We start from the raw sequence: 22,975 nt of genomic DNA, 5'->3' as shown, positions 1-22,975 counted from the left end.
AATTAAAAAAAAAAAAACAAATTCATAAAATAAGAGATCTGACCTGTGGTTACCAGAGGTAGAGGGTGGGGGCAGGGGAGATTGGAGGAAGGTGGTCAAAAGGTACAAACTGCCAGGCATAAGGTCAAGTAAGTATGAGGGATATAACGTACAGCATCATGACTATAGTTAACACTGCTGTATGATATACAGGAAATTTTTAAGAGAGTAAATCCTAGGGGCATCTGGGTGGCTCAGTCAGTTGAGTGTCCGACCTTGGCTCAGGTCATGATCTCAAGGTTCGTGAGTTCGAGCCCCACATCGGGCTCACTGCTGTCAGCCTATCAGTGCAGAGCCTGCTTCAGATCCTCTGTCCCCCTCTCTTTGCCTCTCCCCTGCTTGCATTCTCCCAAAAAATAAATACTAAAAAAAAAAAAAAATTGAGAGAGTAAATCCTAATAGCTCTCATCACAAGAAGAAAATTTTTTCCTTTTTTCTTTTCTTATCATGTCTACAAGAGAAGAGGGATGTAAGCTGAACGTATTGTGGTAAGAACGCAATAACTAAGTATATAAATTAAACCATCATGTTCTGTGCCTTATACTTACACAGTGATGTGTGCTAATTATTTCTCAATACAATTGGGAAAAAAATTTGTGTTATATGGGCACCTGGGTGGGTAAGTCATTTAAGTGTCCAACTCTTGATCTTAGCTCAGGGTCCTGAGTTCAACTCTTGATCTGATCTCAGGGTCCTGAGTTCAAGCCCCACGTTGGGCTCCACACTTGGTGTGGAGCCTACTTAAAAAAAAAAAAAAATGTGTTATAAAAAATCAAAAAAGGCAAAATAAGTAAATGAATAGCATATTTATTTAATAAAACTACAAGATCCCAGAAAGGCAATCTTCTAGTAATAAACCAATTAGAGGCTTCATGGAAAAGGTATGTGTGAATCTGGACCTTCAGGATCAGACAGGACCTCACAGAGTCAAGAGAAAATCCAGCCACTTCCATTTTTTTAAGGCTCCCAATATATTAATTTTTTTTAATAAAGCAATGCCAACATAAGGCTAAAATTAAATAATTTTAAATGTTTACATTCATCTCAGGTGGAGATATTGTCAGGAATCTAAATTGAAGGCCTACAGGGCTTTCCTGCCCCATCTGTCTTTGGGAAGTATCCAGGGCTTTGGAGAGGATCAATGGCCTCTCTAAAGAATCAGTGCTGATGGGCGCACCAGGTGGCTTAGTTGGTTAAGCATCCGACTTCGGCTCAGGTCATGATCTCACGGTTGGGAGCCTACTCTGGATTCTGTGTCTCCCCTTCTCTCTGCCCCTCCCCTGCTTTCACGCTCTCTCTCTCAAAAATAAGTAAACATTTAAAAAAAAAAAAAAGAATCAGCACTGATGGCACATGACAGGATATAAGGGCTAAAGGTTACAAACTGGGAAAACTGGCAGTTTGAGAGATGTCTTATTTGACCCACACATAATTTAAAGTTTTTAACTAGCTGCCATGATTTCAAAATCTGGAGATCTCATATAAAATTTCAGACTGCCTTTCTTAAATGATATTTCAACACATTCAAGACACTCAGCAAGTATTTATTGGGTACCAACTGTGTCACAGACACTGCTCTATGCAGAGCAGACACAGCAGTGACCAAAAGATCAACACCCCTGCCTTCATATCCCTGCCTACAGCGGATAATCCAGGAACCCCAGTCACATCATCTGCTGCCCTACACTGTCCACTTCACTCAGCTAGGTTACAGACTAAGGTAACTCTACAGAAAGAAGGAGAAGAAAATTTATTTGCTCTTTGATTATAAAAATAAGAATAGTCCAAGTCCCAAGTCCCAAAACTGTAACCAATTCTATGTAATTAAAGAACAGGAGAAGCAGACATGAGAAAAGGCTAGTTCTCTACTGAACTTTGAGAACTCTGCCAAGCCACTTCACTTCAGATCTGGGTTGAACAACTACCTCAAAAACCCAAAACTGTTAAATACACAATATGAACAATAAAATGCATTGGGCAGAAGGGTTAAGGGAAAGAGAGTAATCAGTCAGGCAAAAAGCAATGAACACCTACCTGCTAGCAGCAAAGCTTGCTACCAAGTGTAGGACTGTGGAATGCCTACACAAGGAAGGTGCCCCCCACTGAAAAACCGAAAAAGTACAAAGGAGAAATAAGGCCCATGTAAACAGGGGATAATGATCTCTAAAATTAATATAAATACAAATATGTAGACCAGTGATCAACTGAAATAGCAAGAGAGAGAAGATCAGATGCTCTACCTAGGATTAGAAGACCTAACAGCTAAAATTACAAAGTGCTGTCATGTTGAAATTGCATAACAGTGTGGAAATTAAAGTTTTATGAAATGTGGAAAAGAAAAAACAGATATTCAGCTAGAAAGTAAACATGTAGCCAGCATGTAGCCAGCAATGACCAAAAGTGGTGAACAACACTATCTAGATAATTGAAGCATTATCCCTGAAAGCAGGAGCTACCACCTGGAGCCTGATAAACACAGGGTCCAATTATACAACAGAATAATATGTAATATTCCCCATGCTGATCAGAGAATCTTCTGCTAATTTGCTTCAGCCTCCTAAGAAATCTATTTATCAGGAAGATGAATCTTCCACACCAAGTATTCTATTTTATGGCATTTAATCACTTATGGGAAATTAATAAGGTGATGTAATAAACTCGACTCTTATGGTCTTACAGATATACTCACACTATTCAAGGGTAGACCATTTTCACTGATTTAGTAATTCTGTTCCAGATCCATATGGATCCGATCTTGAAGAACAAATAATAATGCTAACTTTTAAAACCTTCCAAAACAATAGGATGATGTAGAGGATATGGAGAATACGGACTGTGCCCTTCAAGTGCTTGCAGGAGAGAAAGAGCATGCAACATGACACTTTCAATACCAGCATGAGCTCAACACCAAAATACTGAGAAAGCACCAAATAAAAGTGAGAATTATGTACACAGAATAGGTTTATCTGGTGGACAAAGGGGAAAGAAAAAATAGGAAAGATGTCAGATGAAAAGCAAATACAAAGAATTGATCTCAGGTTCGGTGTTTCTTGGTCAAAATCTTGAAAATCATATAATGAGAAAATGTTTCTTTTACTAGAAAGAGAAAAGAATGACTTGGATTGGAGTATCTGGGTTCCTTTTGGAAGGACTTGGATTCCTTTCCCTCTCTCCTTCTTGTGTGTGCTAAAAGGGAAGACCCTTTTACCCTCCCTCCTCCTCGCGTTCCCTTCATCCCACAGCGAGGGAATGTGGCAGGGTCGACTCTAAATTCAGTCTCAACAGTAAGGTTTGTATGGGGCTAGGGAGGGCCAGGACCAGACCTGAGCGCCTGGATATTCCTTATTACCTGTGTGACTTTGGACAAACTGCTTTATCTCCCTTTGTCTCTGTCTTTTCATTTATTTTTTTTAACTTTTTTAAAATTTATTTTGAGAGAAAGAGAAAGAGAGAGAGCAGGCACCAGAGATGGGCAGAGAGAGAGAGAGAGAGAAAGAATCCCAAACAGACTCCATGCTGTCAGCACAGAGCCTGACTCAGTGCTCCATCCCACGAACTATGAGATCATGACCTGAGCCAAAACCAAGAGTCACTCAACCAACTGAGCTACCCAGGACCCCTGTCTTTTCATTTATAATCGAGGAATAATAACAGCAACCCATAAGGCTGTTGTAGAGATTAAATAAATTAATATAGGCAAAGCGCTTAGAACTGTATATGGTACTCTGACAAGTGTTAGCATCTGTTACTACGAGCTGCATCTCAGTTTCTACCAGAGGCTTTCAGGTGTGTGTGAAGGACCCAACTTAAGCCTTAGCCCTTGGCACTTATAAAAAGTAAAAAGAGGGGAGCCTGTCTTCGGCTCATGACATGATCTCGCAGTTCGTGGGTTCCAGCCCCATTTCAGGCTCTGTGCTGATAGTGCGGAGCCTGGTTCGGCCCCTGTCTCCCTCTCTCTGCCCTTCTCCCCACCCCCACCCCCTGGTCATGTGCACATGGGCACAAGCTCGCACGCTCTCTCTCTCTTTCAAAAATAAAATTTAAAAAACACTTTAAAAAAGTGAAAGGAAATCATTAGTATAGGTTCAGAGGAAAGTAAGGAATGGAGGAAAAAAAACAAACATTTCAGTCAATTCTCTCCTCATTCCACATATAGGTACATGGATATTTCAAAAACCAGTTAAAAACTGTTATTAGAGTGCTTGGGTGGCTCAGTTGGTTAAGCATCCAGCTCCCGAGTTGGGCTCCATTCTGACAGCACAGAGCCGGCTTGGGATTATCTCTCTCTCTATCTCTCTCTCTGCCCCTCCCCTGCTTGAGCTCTCTCAAAATAAATAAATACACTTAAAAACAAAAAACAACAACAACAAAAAACATTAGTTTGCAGCGCCTGGCTTGCTCAGTCAAAAGAGCATGAGAGGCTTGATCTCAGGGTCGTGAGTACAAGCCCCATGCTAGATATAGAGGTTACTTAAAAATAAAATCCTAAGGGCACCTCGGTGGCTCATTTAGTTATGCATCCGACTTCCGCTCAGGTCATGATCTCATGGCTCTGTGCTGACAGCTCAAAGCCAGGAGCCTGCTACAGACTGTTTCTCCCTCTCTGCCCCTCCCCTGCTCAAGCTCTGTCTCTCTCTCTCTCTCTCTCTCTCTGTCTCTCTGTCTCTCTCTCTCTCTCTCTCTCTCTCTCTCTCTCTCTCTCTCTCCTTCTCTCTATCAAAAAAGAATAAACTTTTAAAAATAATAATAATAAATAAAATCTTTAAAAAAACTGTATTAGTCTGTTTCTATGTTTTAAAGGGAGTAATAGCTTTACCTGGTCTTTCCACTTTTATAACTTCTGCTCCAAGATCTCCTAAATTCATAGTAGCAAAAGGTCCCGCCAGTACTCTACAATATTAACAATGACAAGTAATCACCACCTTGAAGATGTTTATATTAATTCTTTTCTTAATAATCCATTAACACAGACAAGCTCATATAATGCTAGCAAGATTTAAAATTGTTAAAACTGTTCAGAATTGCAATTTGACCTTATGTATTAAAAGCTTTAAAAAGTATACTGATGCAGTAATTCCACTTTCAGCATTCTATCCTGAGGAAGAAATCCTAAGATTTCCTGAGGCAAAGATTGATGAACAAGGAATTGTACATCAGGAAGGAAGCCTAATTCAAAATAGTGAAATCTTGGGGGATGAGTAATTATGTGACAACCATATAATAAAATATCATCTTACATTTTTGTTGAATTTTTAATGACATGGAAAAATACTCAGAATATAACATTATCTTTTAAATGTGGGTAAAAACTGTAATTTCAGTATGGTTCTAATTTTTGTCTTTAAAAATAATATATAAATATGCAGATTGAAAAAAATGCAAATATTATACTAATTATCTCTTAGAATGATAAAATTATACCATTTTTTTAATTTTCTTTTCTAAAATTTTAATAGTAAGCATTAAAACCCAAAAATGAATGAATGTTTTTTTGAAAGAAGGGAAAATTCAATCACCAAAACATAGATAAACCAAAACAAACCTTGTTAGATCCAGAATTTTTACACCCTCCAGTGGCTTCATATTGTCAGTATCTGGCAAAACACAGAAAATATTTTAAGAGCACTGATGACGAATTTTCAGAAGGAAAAGTGCAAAATTGTTAATATTCTGTTTTAAGTAATCTCTATTACTACCAAAACTATATTTTTTTCCTTTACTATATTTCTGCTTTATATGTAACACAGAAACTTTTGACCTGATCCAGTTAAGTCAATCTGTAAAAATTACAACCTCTAATACTTAATAATGTCCACAGTTACACCTAAGATAATTTGTCTAATGAAAAATAAGGATTTTTATGGCACTGTGTTAATACAGTTTGTAACAAATTATACTCTGGTGGAGGGATATGGATAATGGAGGTGTGTGTAGGCCAGGGGTATATGGGAAATCTCTGTACCTTCCTCTCAATTTTGCTGTAAACCTGAAACAGCTATAAAAAAAATAAAGTCATAAAAAATAAATAAAAAGTGAACAACAAAAAATTACTAACAACTAAAAAAGAACAACAAAGACCTCCACATATTTATTCTACATTTCAGACAGGGAGAAAATATGAATTTTTAAAGTTTATTAAATAATTTATTTACAGAAAACATATACATATAAAAAATGTGTATTTCCTTTTTCTCTTCACCCACCAGCTATAAAAATTAGCAGATAGGTCAATAATTGTATCATTAATTCACTAAAAATATTTAACATCAATACTAAATCACAAAGTCAAATTCTAGCCAAATGGCTTACAAAGTTTAGATCATGATGACTGAGATCAAGCTGAATTTATGGGGGAAAATGGTGAACTACTGGTTCAATACATTTTTTATTTATTTTTTTTCAACGTTTTTTTTTTATTATTTATTTTTGGGACAGAGAGAGACAGAGCATGAACGGGGGAGGGGCCGAGAGAGAGAGAGAGACACAGAATCGGAAACAGGCTCCAGGCTCTGAGCCATCAGCCCAGAGCCCGACGCGGGGCTCAAACCCACGGACCCCGAGATCGTGACCTGGCTGAAGTCGGACGCTTAACCGACTGCGCCACCCAGGCGCCCCTGGTTCAATACATTTTTTAAATAGACTTTTTTAGAGAAGTTTTTAGATTCACAGCAAAACTGAGCAGAAATTACAAAGAATTCTCACGTACTTCTTTTCCCCACATGTGCCCAACATCGCCCATTTTGAACATCCCTCACCAGAGTGACACATTTTTCACAACTGACAAAGTTACCCTGACACATCACTATTGCATACTTTAGAGTTCACTCTTGCTCTCGTACATTTTATGGGTTTAGACAAATGCATAATGGCGTGTATCAAACATTATAATACACAGAATACTTTCACTGCCCTAAAAATCCTCTCTGCTCTGCCTATTCATCCCTTCCTCCCCACCTCAAACTCCTGTAATCCAATCTTTTTACTGTATCCACAGTTTGCCTTTTCCAGAATGTCATATGGTTGGAATCATACAGTAGTAGCCTTTTCAGATTGGTTTCTTTCACGCAATAATATTCATTTAAGTTTCCTCTGTGGCTTGACAGATCATTTCTTTTCAGTGCTGAATGATATTCCATTACCTTGATAGACGAGTTTATTTATCCATTCACCTACTAAATGAACCAAGGGCACCTTGGTTGCTTCCCAGGTTTGGTGGTTACAAAGAAAGCTGCTAAAACATTGTGTGCAGGTTTTTGTGTGGACATTAAGTTTTCAATTCATTTGGGTAATTCTCAAGAAGTGCTGATTACTGAAAAGTGTGTTAAGAGTATGTTTCGTTTTCCACCCCACCTTCCAAAGTAGCTGTACCGTTTTGCATTCCCACCAGCAATGATTGGGAGTTCCTCGCGTCAATACATTTTTTAAAAAATCTTAATGCATCTCCATCACCAGTGGATTAAGAATAAGAGTTACAGATTTACACATACACCACACATTTACACACATATCATTATAGTCTTGAGAAGGATCACAAGAGACACAACAATTCTTAGCTAGGAGTGTCCTCAGCTAAGAGGACATTACCTCAATGTTCTGGTAAGGAACATTGAAATTCCATATAGTGGGCACTTGCTCCTTGAAATCAGCCCATTCATTCTTTTAAAATAAGAAATTGCTGGAGCTCTTGGGTGGTTCAGTCAGTTAAGCATCAGACTTCAGCTCAGGTCATGATCTCACAGTTCGTGAGTTTGAGCCCTGCATCAAGCTCTCTGCTGTCAGCTCAGAGCCCACTTTGGATCCTCTGTCCCCCTCTCTCTCTGCCCCTCTCTCTCTCAAAAATAAACATTTAAAAAAGAAACATTAAAGGGGCACCTGGATGGTCCAGTCGGTTAAGCCTCCAACTCTTGATTTTGGCTCAAGTCATGGTCTCGCAGTTCGTGGGTTCAAGCCCTGTGTTGGGCTCTGCGCTGACACCACGGAGCCTGCTTGGGAGTCTCTCTCTCTCTTCCCCTCACTCTGCCCCTCCCTCCCTCTCAAAATAAGTAAACTTTAAAAATACCATTTAAAAAATGTTTGTGGAGGGAAAGAAAGGACAGAAAGATGAGGAGGAAAAAAAATCCTCATTTTGCCACAATGCGTTAATAGATTGCCATAATGGAACACAGTGAAAAAACTACAGTCCCATTGCAGCAATATTACAGGTGGGGTTTCTTGGTGCCAAGATGGATGCTGCAGTGTTTATAACCTAATCTCATATGTGACATATTATCACAGCTACCATATGCTCTTAGTCACATAGGCCAACTCTGGTGCAGTATTAGGGAGTACTCCATACACAAGGGTGTATGAGGAGGTAAGAATCATTGCAGCCATCTTGGACACTGGGTAATACACTCATAGTGGTTTCAATTTGTATTGCTGTGATGACAAGTGACATTGAGCACATTTTCATGTTTATTGGCCATTATCATACCTCTTCTAGTAAACATCTGCTTGTGGGGCATCTGGGTAGCTCAGTCAGTTGAGCATCAGACTCTTGATTTGGGCTCCAGTCATGATCTTGAGGTTTGTGAGATCAAGCCCCAAGTTGGGCTCTGTGCTGAATGTGCAGAACCTGCATGGGATTCCCCCTCTCTCCCCCTCCCCCACTCATGCTCCCTCCCCCACAAATAAGTAAATAAATACATGTTTTAAAAATAAATAAACATCTACTTGAAACTTGTGCCCATGTTTAATTCAGTTCCTTAAGGAGCCTACACAACATGGCTTCAAGCACCCTTACCATCCTTGTCACTTACACTGCAACATAAACATCAAGCTGATGAAGAGAGGCTATTGAGTTTTGTCCCCTATAAAATCAAGTTGCCTAACTTCAAATTCATTGTTACCCAACAACCTATTGCTCAACCCACCTCTTCCCAAAACAGCTATTGCAAATCTTCTCTACTCCATAAGTCTCCAAATCCCTTTCTTCTCTAGCTGCCATGTCAAATAGCTTTACTTGAAAATTCCTCTTTGGAAAAGAATTTTATCAATCCAAGAGAAAATAACTAAAAATACTGATAGTAGTCATTGACACATAAAAGTCCAGCCATATCATATCACCCGACATTGAAACTTGTCAATCAAGAAACCTTATTGTAGTGTTCTGGAGCTGCCATAACAAAATACCATAGCCTGAGTGCCTTCAACAATAGGAATTATTTTTTCATAGTTCTAGAGACTAGAAGTCCAAGATCAAGGTATCAGCAAGTTTAGTTTCTCCTGAAACCTCTCTCCTTCATTTGCAGATGGCCACCTTCTTGCTGCCTCTTCACAGGGTCATCCCTCTTTGCACTACATCCCTGACATCTCTATGTTCTAACCTCTTCTTATAAAGACACCAACCAGTAAAGACCCACCCAAATAGCCTCATTTTAATGTAAGTATCTCTTTAAGGGAACTATTTCCAAAAACAGTCTGAGATGTGGGGGATTAGGACTTCAAGGTATAAATTGAGGGGGACAAATTCAGCCCATGACAAAGCTCGACCCATGCATACAGTTTCTAATCAGCTTTTTATTTTTTTTTTTCTAATGTTTATTTATTTTTGAGAGAGATAGAGCATGAAAGGGAGAGGGGCAGAGAGAGAGGGAGACACAGAATCTGAAGCAGGCTCCAGGCTCTGAGCTGTCAGCACAGAGTCAGACACAGGGCTTGAACTCACAAACTGCGAGATCATGACCCGAGTGAAAGTCAGACACTAACCAAGTGAGCCACCCAGGCACCCCTCTAATCAGCTTTTTAAATGTCCATCCCCTATTGTATAAAAGAACAGTCAAAAAATCAGCAAGATATAGGGAAAACCTATATCAGGAAAGAAAGAGACCAAGGCAAACATGAAAAAGAAACTCAGAGCAAACAGATATAAGACAGGTAAACTACATTACAATTCCATCAATATGACATTCTTGAAAAGACAAAGGATAGAGATAGAAAACAGGTAAGAGTTGGGAGAGGCTGGGAATGAAGAGAGAATGACTGCAAGTTTTCAGAGGCGAGGGAAGTGTTCTATATCGTAATTATGGTGATGGTTACATGACTCTATATGTTTGCCCAAATTCACAGGACTACACACCAAAAAGAATTTTACTGTATGCAAGTTTTATGTCCATAAAAAATTATCAATATTATCAGAAAAATGAAGAACTTGCACCTATAAAACAGAAAAGAACACTTGTAAAAAGTATTTAGAGAATGAAAATATGATCTTGGAACTTTAAAAAATGACAGAAGAATGAAAATGTAAGAGAAAGGCAGAAAGATAAAGATAAGAAAATTACCCAGGGGCGCCTGGGTGGCTCAGTTGGCTAAGTGTCCAACTTTGACTCAGGTGACGATCTCACAGCTTGTGGGTTCAAGCCCCGTGTCAGGCTCTATGCTGATGGCTTGGAGCCTGGAGCCTGCTTCAGATTCTGTGTCTCCCTGTCTCTCTCTGCCCCTCCCCCACTCACACTCTGTCTTTCAAAAATAAATAAACATTAAGAAAATTAAAAAAAAGAAAAAATAAAATCACTCAGACAGTAGAACAAAAAGAAATGATAAAAGTGAAAAATGGAGGAGAGGGGGAAAAAAAGAATCAGCCTAGGAATTCCAATAATACAGGTTTCTCAAAGAGTGAACAGCAAAAACAGAAGAGAGAACATTAACAAATAATTCAGATCAAGATCACAGAATTGAAGGATATGATTTTCCAGACTGAAAGGGCCCTTGCAGCACCTGGGTGCTGTAGTCGGTTAAGCTTCCAACTCTTGGTTTCAGCTCAGGTCGTGATCTCAGGGTCTTGATCTCAGGGTCATGAGATCAGATCCCTCATAGGGCTCCGTGCTGAGCATGGAGCCTGCTCGAGATACTCTCTCTCCCTCTCTGCCCCTCCCCTCTATATCTCAAAAAAAAAAAAAAGGAGGGGGGCTCTGCATGCCCTGCCTAGACTTTAAAAAGACACACCCCATTTTGAAAAGATACATGCACCCTTATGTTTATTGCAGCATTATTTACAATAGCCAATATATGAAAGCAGCCCAAGTGTTCATCAATAGATGAATGGATAAAGAAGATATGATACACACACACACACACACACACACACACACACACACACACACAGTGGAATATTACTCAGCCTTAAAAAAGATGAGATCTTGCCATTTGCAACAACACGTATGAACTTAGAGGGTATTATGCTAAGTGAAGTAAGTCAGACAGAAAGACAAACATCACATGATTTCACTCAGAGATGAAATCTAAAAAACAAAATAAATGAATAAACAAACAAAAAGCAGAATCAGACCTATAAATACAAACTGATGGTTGCCAGAGAGGAGAGGGGGTAGGAGGATGGGCAAAATGGTTGACAGGGAGTTAGAGATACAGGCTTCCAGTTATGGAATGAGTAAGTCATGGGGATAACAGGCAAAGCATAAGGACTCTAGTTAACAATATGGTAATAGCATTGCATGGTGACAGATTATAGCTACATTTGTGGTGAGGGTAGTATTAACATACAGATTTGTCAAATCACTATACTGTATACCTGAAACCAATGTAACGTATCAAATATACTCAAATTTTTAAAAATTAATTAAATCAAATTAAATTAATAACAATAAAGACACACACCAAGAATGAATAAGTCATGGGAATGAAAGGTACAGCATAGGAGGGGTGCCTGAGTGGCTCAGTCAGTTAAAAATCCAACTCTTGATTTCAGCTCAGGTCATGATCTCACTGTCAGTGCAGAGCCTGCTTGGGATTCTCTCTCTCCCCTCTCTCTCTCTGCTCCACTCCTGTGCCCTCTCTTTCAATCTCTCTCTCTCTCAAAATAAATACATAAACTTAAAAAAAAAGGGTACAGGATAGGAAAAATGATAAATGGTGTTGTAATAGCACTGTACGGTGACAGATAGTAGCTACACTTGTGGTGAATATAGCATATATTAAAGTGGTTAAATCACAATATTATATACCTGCAACTAATGTAACATTGTGTCTCAACCACAATAAAAATTTTAAAAGGTGACAAAGTGCTAGAAATTTAAAAACAAATAAATAAATTAAAAACATACACCGAGGCACATCAGTGTAAGAATTTGGAACACTAAGATTTTTTGTCTCTGCCAAAAGAAGATCTGAAAAATCTCTAGGGAGGAAACAAGCATACATAAAGGACTGGCTAACAGAATCTCATTGAACTTCTCAACAGTACTGGAAGCTAAGACATAAAAATGGAACAAAAACCTTAAAATTTTTGAAAGGAATATGTATTTCTCTTTTAAATTCTAAACCCAGTCAAGCCATGAGTCTTGTGTGAGGGTAGAAAAAAGAAACTTTTTAATCAGAAAAATTTTACCTTCCCATCCCTTCTTGGGAAAATTATTTCTAGAGGATATGGTCCACCAAAAACAGAACAAGAAAGAGGGGCACCTGGATGGCTCAGTCGGTTGAGTGACCAACTCTTGATTTTAGCTCCAGTCAGGATCCCAGCATCGTGAGTTTGAGCCCCATGTTGGGCTCTGTGCTGACAAGAGTGGGGCCCCGCTTAGGATTCTCTCTCTCCCACTGCCCCTCCCCCGCTGACGCAAGCAAGTGCACTCTCTCTTGCTCTCCGTCTCAAAATAAATAAATAAACACTTTTTAAAAAGAAATAAGAAGAGGGGCGCCTGGGTGGCTCAGTCGGTTGAGCATCCCACTTCGGCTCAGGTCATTATCTCACAGTTCCTGAGTTCGAGCCCCACGTCGGGCTCTGTGCTGACAGCTCAGAGCCTGGACCTGCTTCGGATTCTGTGTCTCCCTTTCTCTGCCCCTTCCCTGCTCATGCTGTCTCTCTCTGCCTCTCAAAAATGAATAAATGTTAAAAAAAATTTTTTTTAAAGAAATAAGAAGATAAGGGATCCAGAAAATGAGGGATCTAAAGGAGAAAGTTGAAAGGAATCTTCAGAATGAAAGTAAAGAAAATACTAACACAATAGCTGAAATATCCTCATGGTTCAGTTGGGGGTGAATTAAGGACATATATTGAGAAAGTAAATAAAGAAGCCATACAAATATTAAACACAAGGAAAAACAAAAAGGTGTGCAAGAGCAGCAATGTCATCCAAATCTGAAGAATAATTGTATAATCATAATGATGCAAATACTTGAATTCCGATCTAGCAAAATGTATGATTTGATAAGATAGAAAGTGTATGTGTAGTTGTTGGCATAGTGGTGAAAGAGAGCTAGTCTTTCTCACTACAGATTATTCCTAAAAACAAAAGCAAGAAGTAGCACTATAATTACATTACTTAGAGATTTGAAGGTAAAAGCTAAAAGAAACAGCTAAAAGAATTGACATTTGTTGTCTCTGGGAAAAAGGGGCAGAGAGGCATCAGAGGTTACTATTTTTCGTAATTAACCATATAGATGTGAAGTATATATAAAATATTGATTTTAAAAATTAAAAACTAGGGGCGCCTGGGTGACTCAGTCGGTTGGGCGTCCGACTTCGGCTCAGGTCATGATCTTGCGGTCCGTGAGTTCGAGCCCCGCATCGGGCTCTGTGCTGACAGCTCAAAGCCTGGAGCCTGTTTCGGATTCTGTGTCTCCCTCTCTCTCTGACCCTCCCCCGTTCATGCTCTGTCTCTCTCTGTCTCAAAAATAAATAAACGTTAAAAAAAATTTTTTTTTAAAAACAAAAAATTAAAAAATAAACTATAAGTTATGTTAAATTCATGAGCGACAGTTGAGGAATCATTTTGCTGTACTGCCCCCTGCAATGTTTTGATAAATATTGCACTCTGAGGCTTTCCATTTAATTATTTACACACACTGCAGCAGCTTCAAAGGGAAATTATAGTCTATTGTCATCATTCGCAGATTCTGTATTTGAGGATCAACTACTCACTAACTCCAAAATCAACATTTTCAGTGCTTTTGCAGTCATTCCAGGCCATGCACAGAATGCAGAAAAATTTCAGTCACTTGATGTACATGTTCCCAGCAACACTCTTCTTGTTTTGCCTTGTTAGGCCTTCTTGTTTCAGGTCTCATACTGTAAACAAGTGTCCTTAGTGTGGTGTACTTAGTGTCACATTTTCACGTTTCTGTGCTTTTTTGTTGGTGATTTCACCATTTAAAATAGCCCCCAAGTCTAAGTCACCTGGGTGGCTCAAGTCGGCTGAGCATCCGACTTCAGGTCAAGTCATGATCTCATGGTTTGTGGGTTCGAGCCCCGTGTTGGGCTCTGTGCTGATAGCTCAGAGCCTGGAGCCTGCTTCAGATTGTGTGTCTCCCTCTCTCTCTACCCCTTCCCGACTCACACACGGTCTGTCTGTCTGTCTCTCTCTCTCTCTCAAAAATAAATAAACATTAAAGAAAATTTAAAGGGAGCCTGAGTGGCTCAGTTGGTTGGGTGTGTGACTCTTAATTTCAGATCAGGTCATGATTTCACATTTCATGAGTTCAAGCCCCACACCAGACTCTGCACACACAGCACAGAGCCTGTTTGGGATTCTCTCACTCTCCCTCTCTTTCTGCCCCTTCCCCACTCGTGATCTAAATAGATAGATAAATAAATAAATAAATAAATAAATAAACAAACAAACTTTTTTTAATTTAAAAAAAAAAGAAAAAAAATGAAACAGACTTACATATCCTAACATGAAAAGTGGACCAATATATATATTTCTTTTTTTTTTTTAAGTTAATTTATCTTGAGAGAGAGAACGTGCACATGAGCAGGATGTGGGGGAGGGGCAAAGACAAGAGAGGGAGAGAGAGAATCCCAAGCAAGTTTTGCACTGTCAGCACAGAGCCTGACGCAGGGCTTGACCTCACCAACCGTAAGATCATGACCTGAGTCAAATCAAGAATTGGATGCTTAACCGATTGAGCCACTCAGTCACTGAGCCAGATGCCACAACCAAGATATATTTCTAGTTAAAAAATAAAATCAAGTTATAGAATAAAATGCATAATACTATCCTATTTTATAAATATACATAATAGCATTAATAATATATGTTGGTAGTTGTAGAAGCATTCATGAAATTTTATCAGGGATTAAATCTTGGGAAAAGAAGTTATGGAGAACTTTTACCAGCTAAGTTCTATTTTTCTGTAATTTTGCTTAATTTTGATTATGTTTCTAATCAGCAAAAAAAAAAAAAAAGAAAAAGAAAAAACATACAGAATAAACAAAAACATTGGAAAAGCATTTTCAAGAATAAAAACATAGAAAAAGACCTCAAATATGAGAGGATAGTTTGACATCATTAGGAATGAACGGACAAGTAATTCTCTTTGTTATATATGTCTCCAAAAATACTGGTCTTCTGTTCTCAAATCACTTTTTAGGGCCCCTGTTTTATTGCAAATGATGCATAAGATATGTTTAGGAATCTCTTCATCCCATAAATCTCGTTTCGTTACAAATCTATTAAGAGAAGTCTATATTTCACTACAATGCCATCTCACAGCCATAAAAATTAGTAAATTTTGTTTAGTGAAGCAAAAACTTTTATTTATTTTTAATTTTTATTTATTTGAGAGAGAGAGAGAGAGAGAGAGAGAGAGAGAGTGTGTGTGTGTGTGTGTGTGTGTGTGTGTGTGTGTGTGTGTGGGAAAGGCAGAGAGGGAGACAGAGAATCCCAAGCAAGGCTTTGCACTGTCAGCGCAGAGCCCAACATGGGGATCAAACCCCTGAAATGTGAGATCATGACCTGACCCAAAATCAAGAGTCAGACACTTAACCAACTGAGCCACCCAGGCACTTCAATGAAGCAAAAACTTTTTTTTTTTAATATAATTTATTGTCAAGTTAGCTAACATACAGTATATCAATGGCTTTGGGGGTAGATTCCCATGATTCATCGCTTACATACAACACCCTGTGCTCATCCCAACAAGTGCCCTCCTCAATGCCCATCATCCATTTCCCCTCTCCCCCACCCCACCCCCATCAACCCTCAGTTTGTCCTCTGTATTTAAGAGTCTCTTATGGTTTGCCTCCCTCTCTGTTTGAAACAATTTTTTCCCTTTCCCTTCCCCCATGGTTTTCTGTTAAGTTTCTCAAATTCCACATATGAGTGAAAACATATGATATCTGTCCTTCTCTGACTGACTTACTTCATTCAGCATAATACCTTTCAGTTCCATCCACATTGTTGCAAATGGCAAGATTTCATTCTTTCTCACTGCCAAGTAGTATTCCATTGTATATATAAACCACAAAAACTTTTAAACTGAATTCATTTCATATCAGGCAACAGAATTTTGTATTGTCTGAGAAGACACCCAGAAAGAACTTCTGGAACACACTGAAGTCAAAATTAATAAATGAGCTTTCAATAGTAAAGAGCATGAACTTTGGAGACTGACTGGATTCAATTCCCTGCTCCAGTACTTGCTACCTTATGACCTTCAAGGTAACTTCACGTCTCTGAGCTTCAGTTTCCTCATGGGAAACACCTAAATCATAGAGTTTGCAATATTACATGAAATGTTGTGTGTAAAGTGCTCAGCAAACTTCTTGGCATATAGTAAAGGCTTACTAAAAGTTTACTTTTGTCATTATTATCACTATCATATATGTATTACACAGTCACACCACCTACTAAAGTAAATAACTTATTCTAGATTAGAAAATAAGAAAAGAAAAACACACAATTATTTTAAGGTACAGAAAAAAAATATGACTCTCAACACTCTATACTTAAGAAGGATATCTACATCCACATTTTGGCAGTTCGTGAAAGACAAGAATAAGTTGGATGGGAGTAAAGGGTGATTATGGGCGGAAAAACAGTTGGAAAGGGCAACAGTTGTTAATTTTCTGTGATATATCAAGCAGTTTGTATATCGCTCCATTTATTTAGCCTCTAGGATGGAAAGCTATTATAAGAATACAGCCGAGCAATCATGCAAAGAAGTATAATTGTAATGAAGGAGCCATCAATTCCCTGCTTGCTAGAGCTGTTTCTAAGACTCCCCTGGTATGTGGCCCTAAGGTTTCCAGGACACAAATAAACTTGAGCAGCATGAGAGTAGACATAACTGACAGATACCCAGCTAAGTGGCTCATCTGTGTGACAGCAATCATGGCATCCCTCCCCACCGTACTAGCCAACATTAAAAAAAAAAAAAAAAAAAAAAGGCCAAGTCATAAAACAAACTGATCAAATAGAGTATGTAATATACATTAAAAGAATTTTTTTAATTTGATATTTTACAGAGAACTTAACTACCAGAACTTAGGAGTGAGAAAGCAGAAGATGGACATTTTTTTCAAAGCATGTTCTCTTAATCTGCTGAAGCTTTATTTAAAATAGTTAGCATGATGTTTTCTTTCTGGCATGTGTTAGAAGTCTTGAAAAAATCTCTGTTACTAATGATATAGTTTGACAGGTAATTTTAGGAGTTTAGAGTACTTCAAAAATTAGTATCCACTGGAAGACATTCCAGGGAAAGTAGAATTTCTGAGTTGTAAAAAGGTAGTGTGGGAGTGATACTCAAGTTATGAGCCAACCATACCACTTAGAGACAACCAGAAAATAGATGGGTAATAACTTAGAATAATTGGGGCACCTGGGTGGCTCAGTCAGTTAAAGCATCTGACTTCGGCTCAGGTCATGATCTCACAGTTCATGAGTTTGGGCCCCGCATCGGGCTCTGTGCTGACAGCTCAGAGCCTGGAACCTGCTTTGGATTCTGTGTCTCCCTCTCTTTCCACCCCTCCCTCCCTCTCTCTCTTTCAAAAAATAAATAAACCTTAAAAAATTAAAAAAAAATAACTTAGAATAATTTATAATCTACCTCCTATTGATACCAGTTTCTTACCAACTGCCCTTCACCTATAAGAATGCAGCTATTATTACTGTGGGATTTGCAATCAAACAGGTTTTATAACTGTTGGATGCCACTATTTTAATGAAAACTTGAGAAGTTTATAGGAAGAACAATGGCCTCTGATCAGAAAGAGGGCTTCTGAATCATGAATAAAGCATGCCACAACCAAAATACACGTCAGTGCTAATCCCAAATCCCTCTGCTCCTCCACACTTCCAGCTTTCTCTTGCAGTGAGATTGGGCTCAAATGCCTGGGGTCTGGCCAATGAAATGGATAGATGGAAGCAACTTAAGCCAATTCAGTACAGGCCCTTAAAAACATCCCATGAAGGAGCACCTGGGTGGCTTAGTCGGCTAAGCGACCAACTCTTGATTTCAGCTCAGGTCATGATCTCACGGTTTGTGAGATAGAGTCCAGCATCAGGCTCTGCGCTGACAGCATGGAACCTGCTTGGGATCTTTGGTCTCCCTCTCTCTCTGCCCTTCCCCGGTTCATGCATGTGCACACACACACACTCGCTCTCTCTCAAAAATAAATAAATAATTTTTTTTTAATCCCATGAAATCCTCCAGGTTTCTCTTCTACCGCAGCAACCCTGGAGGCTGCAAGTTTCACATAGTGAAGACAGACGTGCAAGAAAGATGTTTTTATTGTATTAAAGCCAATGAGATGGTGGGCTAATTTGTACTGCAGCACAACCAAGCCTATCCTGACCACTTGAGATGCCAAGCATTGAAGGAAGAAAAATGGTAGCCTCTAAGCAATTTCACGGCAAGAAAGCTAACAAGTGATAAGTCCATTTCAGGGGTAGATTGTTTTACTGTCCCTTTAGCAGCAGTCTTCAAACTGAGATGTGTGAAAACTTTCCTAAGAGATACATGAATCATTTTTAAAAAATCAATTTCCAGGTTTTCAACTTCCATACATACATTTTTTAATTTTTTAAATGTTTATTCATTTTTGAGAGACAGAGACAGAAAGAGACACACAGAGAGATAGAGAGGAGCAAAGAGGACAGGGAGACACAGAATCCAAAGCAGTCTCCACGATCCAAGCTGTCAGCACAGAGCCAGACACGTGGCTCAAACCCAAGAACCGCAAGATCATGACCTGAGCTGAAGTCAGACACTTAACCAACTAAGCCACCCAGGCGCCCCTCAACTTCCATATGTATTCTTGCCTAAAGTTGATTAGCCAGTGAATAAGCCTTCTTTCATGATAACCGTTCTCCCCACTAGGCTAAAGAAAAGCATATTGCTCACACATCCCAGATCTTAACTCTCACTTTAGTTCATATTATAAAATGTATTTAAGTGATAAAAACTTTTGGTTATAAAGTCTTTAACTCTAGATTGATTTATAAAGTCCATAAATTGGTAGCTTTTCAGCCTTCCACATACAAATCTTTAGTAGTGGTCTAACTCCTAAATAACTTGTAAACAATATCTTGCATATAAGTTGATACTTAAAGGAAAACAAAGACCATGCTTCCAAATACAGAGGCAGGCCTTATGGTGGCCTAGCTGTGCTCATGATACAAACTCTTTAGTACTGTTAATACCAATTATCAAATTGTCCATGAGAAAGGTAGTACTAATATATGCTGGCACCAGCAGTGTATGAAAATAGTGTTCTCCGCCATCTTCCATAACACTGAATATGATCTCTTGGCTTTGTAGGATTTTTATTTACTTGTTGCAAATTTGAAAATTAAAAATTTGCATGTCATTGTCATTTTGATTTGCATTTATTTAATGACTTCTGAAAGTGAAGAGTTTTTCGTAACTGCTGTTGTTTCACATCTTCCCTTATAAATTATTCTTATAAATTCTCTTATAAATTATTTTGTTTGCCCCATATTGCTTAGGCAGAATTTTCTTATTATTAATTTTTATGGACTCTTTATGCAGTAAGAATATTAACCTTTTATCATTAGTATTTAATAAAAGTAACTTTTCCCTATCTTCAGTTTGCTTTTTGAGTAATTTTGGAATTTTACTTTCAAAAAAATCATTTTACTTTCCACCTTTGGTATTTATTGTTTCAGAATTCCTCAAGACTACCCATACTTCCAATGATTTGCTAAAAGGATTCACCGGATTCGGCATATAGCTGTTTCTGTGACATTACAGCAAAATGATACCTGACAAAATCAGCAAGGGAAAAAGACAGGCACAGTCTGGAAAAATCCATGTACAGGCCTCTTATGTTCTCTCCCTTCTGTGAGGGGCCACACAATGCATGCTTCCTTCTCCAGAAACAAAAAAAAATACAGTAACATGTCCAATGCTTCTGCTCAGGGAAGTGTATTACAAAATCAGAATCTAAGGTTTTCACTGAGCACTATCCACATAGACATGCTCTGTTTACCATGTACCAAAATTCCAGACTCAGAGGAAAAGCAGGTTCACTACAAATGACATGGATTGTACAAACCATCTAGGCACCTTTATTAATTAGGAAGCAGTTCAAGTGCCAAGTTCCCAGATGCCATCCAAGGGCTAATTGAAGACAGTTCTTCTAAAGGCCTTCTAAAGGCCTGAGGCCTGCTATGTTAATGATTTTCTGTACAGGTGCCATGTTATCCCAATCCCAGATTACATAAATGTTCATGTACAGGTGGGTTTCCCATTTAAAAAGCTTTTATTTTCCTATTTAAAGGTTTAAGCTACCTAAGGCTTATTTTTTCTATTTAAATATTAATAGTTGCTTCTTAGATAAGAAATTAATCTTGCTTTCTATTTTTCTAAACACTTCAGGTTTTCTACAAATTTTATTGTTTTTATAACCGGAAAATATACAAGAATATGACTTCCAGTGAAATAAATATTTTATTTTTTAATTTTAAAATAAAAATTTGTGGGGCACCTATGTGGCTCAGTTGGTAAAGCATCTAACTCTTGATTTCGACTTCAGGTCATGATTACAGTTAGTGAGATCAAGTACCACATCGGGCTCTGTGCTGAGTGTGGTGCTCAGCTTAGGATTCTCTCTTTCCCTCTCTCCCTCTCAAAATAAATAAATAAACATTAAAAAATAATAATAATAAAATAAATATCTGTCTCAAAAACAATATTTATGCTCTTACATATCCCTTCATATTGAAGTACTCTGTCAGCAACTTTATTCTCAAAGAAAATTTTTATAGAAGTGTGAGTTAATGCTTTAACATCTGTGTTAACACCTGAGTAAAGAATATTAGTCTACAAAGAAGTAAATGTGTGGGGCACCTGTGTGGCTCAGTCAGTTAGGCGTCCAACTTGGGCTCAGGTCATGATCTCACCGTTTGCAAGTTCAAGCCCCTCATCGGGCTCTGTACTGACAGCTCAGAGCCTACAGCTCATAGTCTGGAGCCTGCTTCAGAGTCTGTGCCTCACTCTCTCTCGGCCCCTCCCCTGCTCGCACTCTGTCTCTGTCTTTCTCAAAAATAAATAAACATAAAAAAAAATTTTTTTAAAGAAGTAAATATGTATAAAACAATTCACCTGTGCTTGACTACCACAGACAAAGCATACATGCTTAGAGTTAAAAAGAAGATGATTAACAGTAACCTTTAGCTCTCAGATGTGGAGGCCCTTTTTACACAAACAGGTTTGAGCAATGATGGAATGCAGAAAGGACCACAGTGACCACCTGGCTGAACACAGGCCCATCAGTGACCCACCCGGAAATACCTATAATTCCTAACTGACCAGTGGGCTACTTATAACCAGACAGTTACCAAAAAAGGTAAAATTTCATACCTCACCTCCACTCCTTACAAGCAGCCCCCTCCCACTGTCTCATCGCAGACAGCCTCTCCTCTGCTGTCCTGCCCTCAGCTCCCATTCCATGTGTTCAGTAAACTTCTATCTCCTTTGTTCTGCTTCAGGTGAATTCTTCCACCTCAGGGGCCACTGGCTTCCACCCAATCATCACCCCACATTTGGGGGCCCCCATCTGATCAAGAGACCCCCCCATTTAGGAGGCACCACATTTGGTGCCCCCTCCACCCACATTTGGGGGAACCCTGCACGAGGAGCCCTGCCGGTCTGGGACTCTCCTCAAATTCTCTTGGGAATCTCTCAGGACTTTCCCTGGGTGAACCAGCTCTACTGCTCTTTGGGGAACTGATGACCTCCGTCAGGGGTTACTCCTCATACAGGATTCAAAGCCCCAGGGAGAACCAGCCTGACGCCCTTGCCAGAAAGGGTGAGGGATTTCCCCTTTTGCCCTTCAGAGGGGAATCCCTCCCTCCCACTCCTGTGTTTTTTCGACCCTTCAACAGTCTAACCCCTAGTACTCCTCAGATAACTGAAGGCCTCTGGCCAGGGCGGCTCTCCAGTGTGGTCTGAAGGTCTGAGGGGGAAAGCTAGGATTGTCCGAGTCTGGGAGAGTGAAGGACCTCTTTTCTCTGCTCTCTCATTCTGTCTCCTGAGGTCTGTTCCCAAAGTCTGACACAACTGGCAGGTTGCCCAGTCTGAATCCCCACACACTATGGACTGCATTGGGACCCTTTCCTGACACTGGCTGACTCTGAGCCGCTTCTTTTGCAATCTTTTTTTTTTTTTTTAATTTTTTTTTAACGTTTATTTATTTTTGAGACAGAGAGAGACACAGCATGAACGGGGGAGGGGCAGAGAGAGAGGGAAACACAGAATCAGAAGCAGGCTCCAGTCTCTGAGCTGTCAGCCCACAGCCCGACGCAGGGCTCGAACTCACGGACTACGAGATTGTGACCTGAGCTGAAGTCGGATGCTTAACCGACTGAACCACCCAGGCGCCCCAAGCCGCTGCTTCTTTTGGCCTCCACCCTTTTCCTCTGTACCTGCAGATCCAGCTGCCATCTTGATCTGTGGGCAAACATGTTCCCACACATCTGCATGGGTCTGACCCAGTCTGGTCAAACCGGTGTCTGGCTCTCCCTGTCGCCAGGGGATACCCCACCAGGAAGTGCCATGCCATTTGCTGTAACCTCTTGGTAATACACACCAACACGGTGGGATACCCCAAGAGGTGGTCACCCTGTATTTGCCATGACTCCTCTCCATGGTGGGACACCACCTGAAGAGTCCATCCCCTCCTATTAGGTCT

At 39.4% G+C, this 22,975-nt stretch overlaps 1 protein-coding gene across 2 annotated transcripts in view; it reads right to left on the bottom strand.

Annotated features, from left to right (window-relative positions):
* SUGCT (succinyl-CoA:glutarate-CoA transferase) overlaps window positions 1-22,975 on the bottom strand; it is a 775,778-nt gene that overhangs the window by 745,613 nt on the left and 7,190 nt on the right. For both annotated transcript variants that reach the window (XM_040473014.1, XM_040473015.1), the window contains exons 2-3: window positions 5,582-5,633; window positions 4,856-4,929 (exon numbers count right to left, since the gene is read on the bottom strand). In XM_040473014.1, the coding sequence (XP_040328948.1) occupies window positions 4,856-4,929; window positions 5,582-5,633 (126 nt within the window). The remainder of the gene's footprint in view (window positions 1-4,855; window positions 4,930-5,581; window positions 5,634-22,975) is intronic.

Source organism: Herpailurus yagouaroundi, unplaced genomic scaffold, assembly GCF_014898765.1.
Source record: "Herpailurus yagouaroundi ecotype Mexico unplaced genomic scaffold, PumYag 100, whole genome shotgun sequence".
Classification (NCBI taxonomy): Eukaryota; Metazoa; Chordata; class Mammalia; order Carnivora; family Felidae; genus Herpailurus; species Herpailurus yagouaroundi.
Note: the sequence above shows the minus strand (reverse complement) of the source record. Positions and strands in the feature narration are given on the sequence as shown.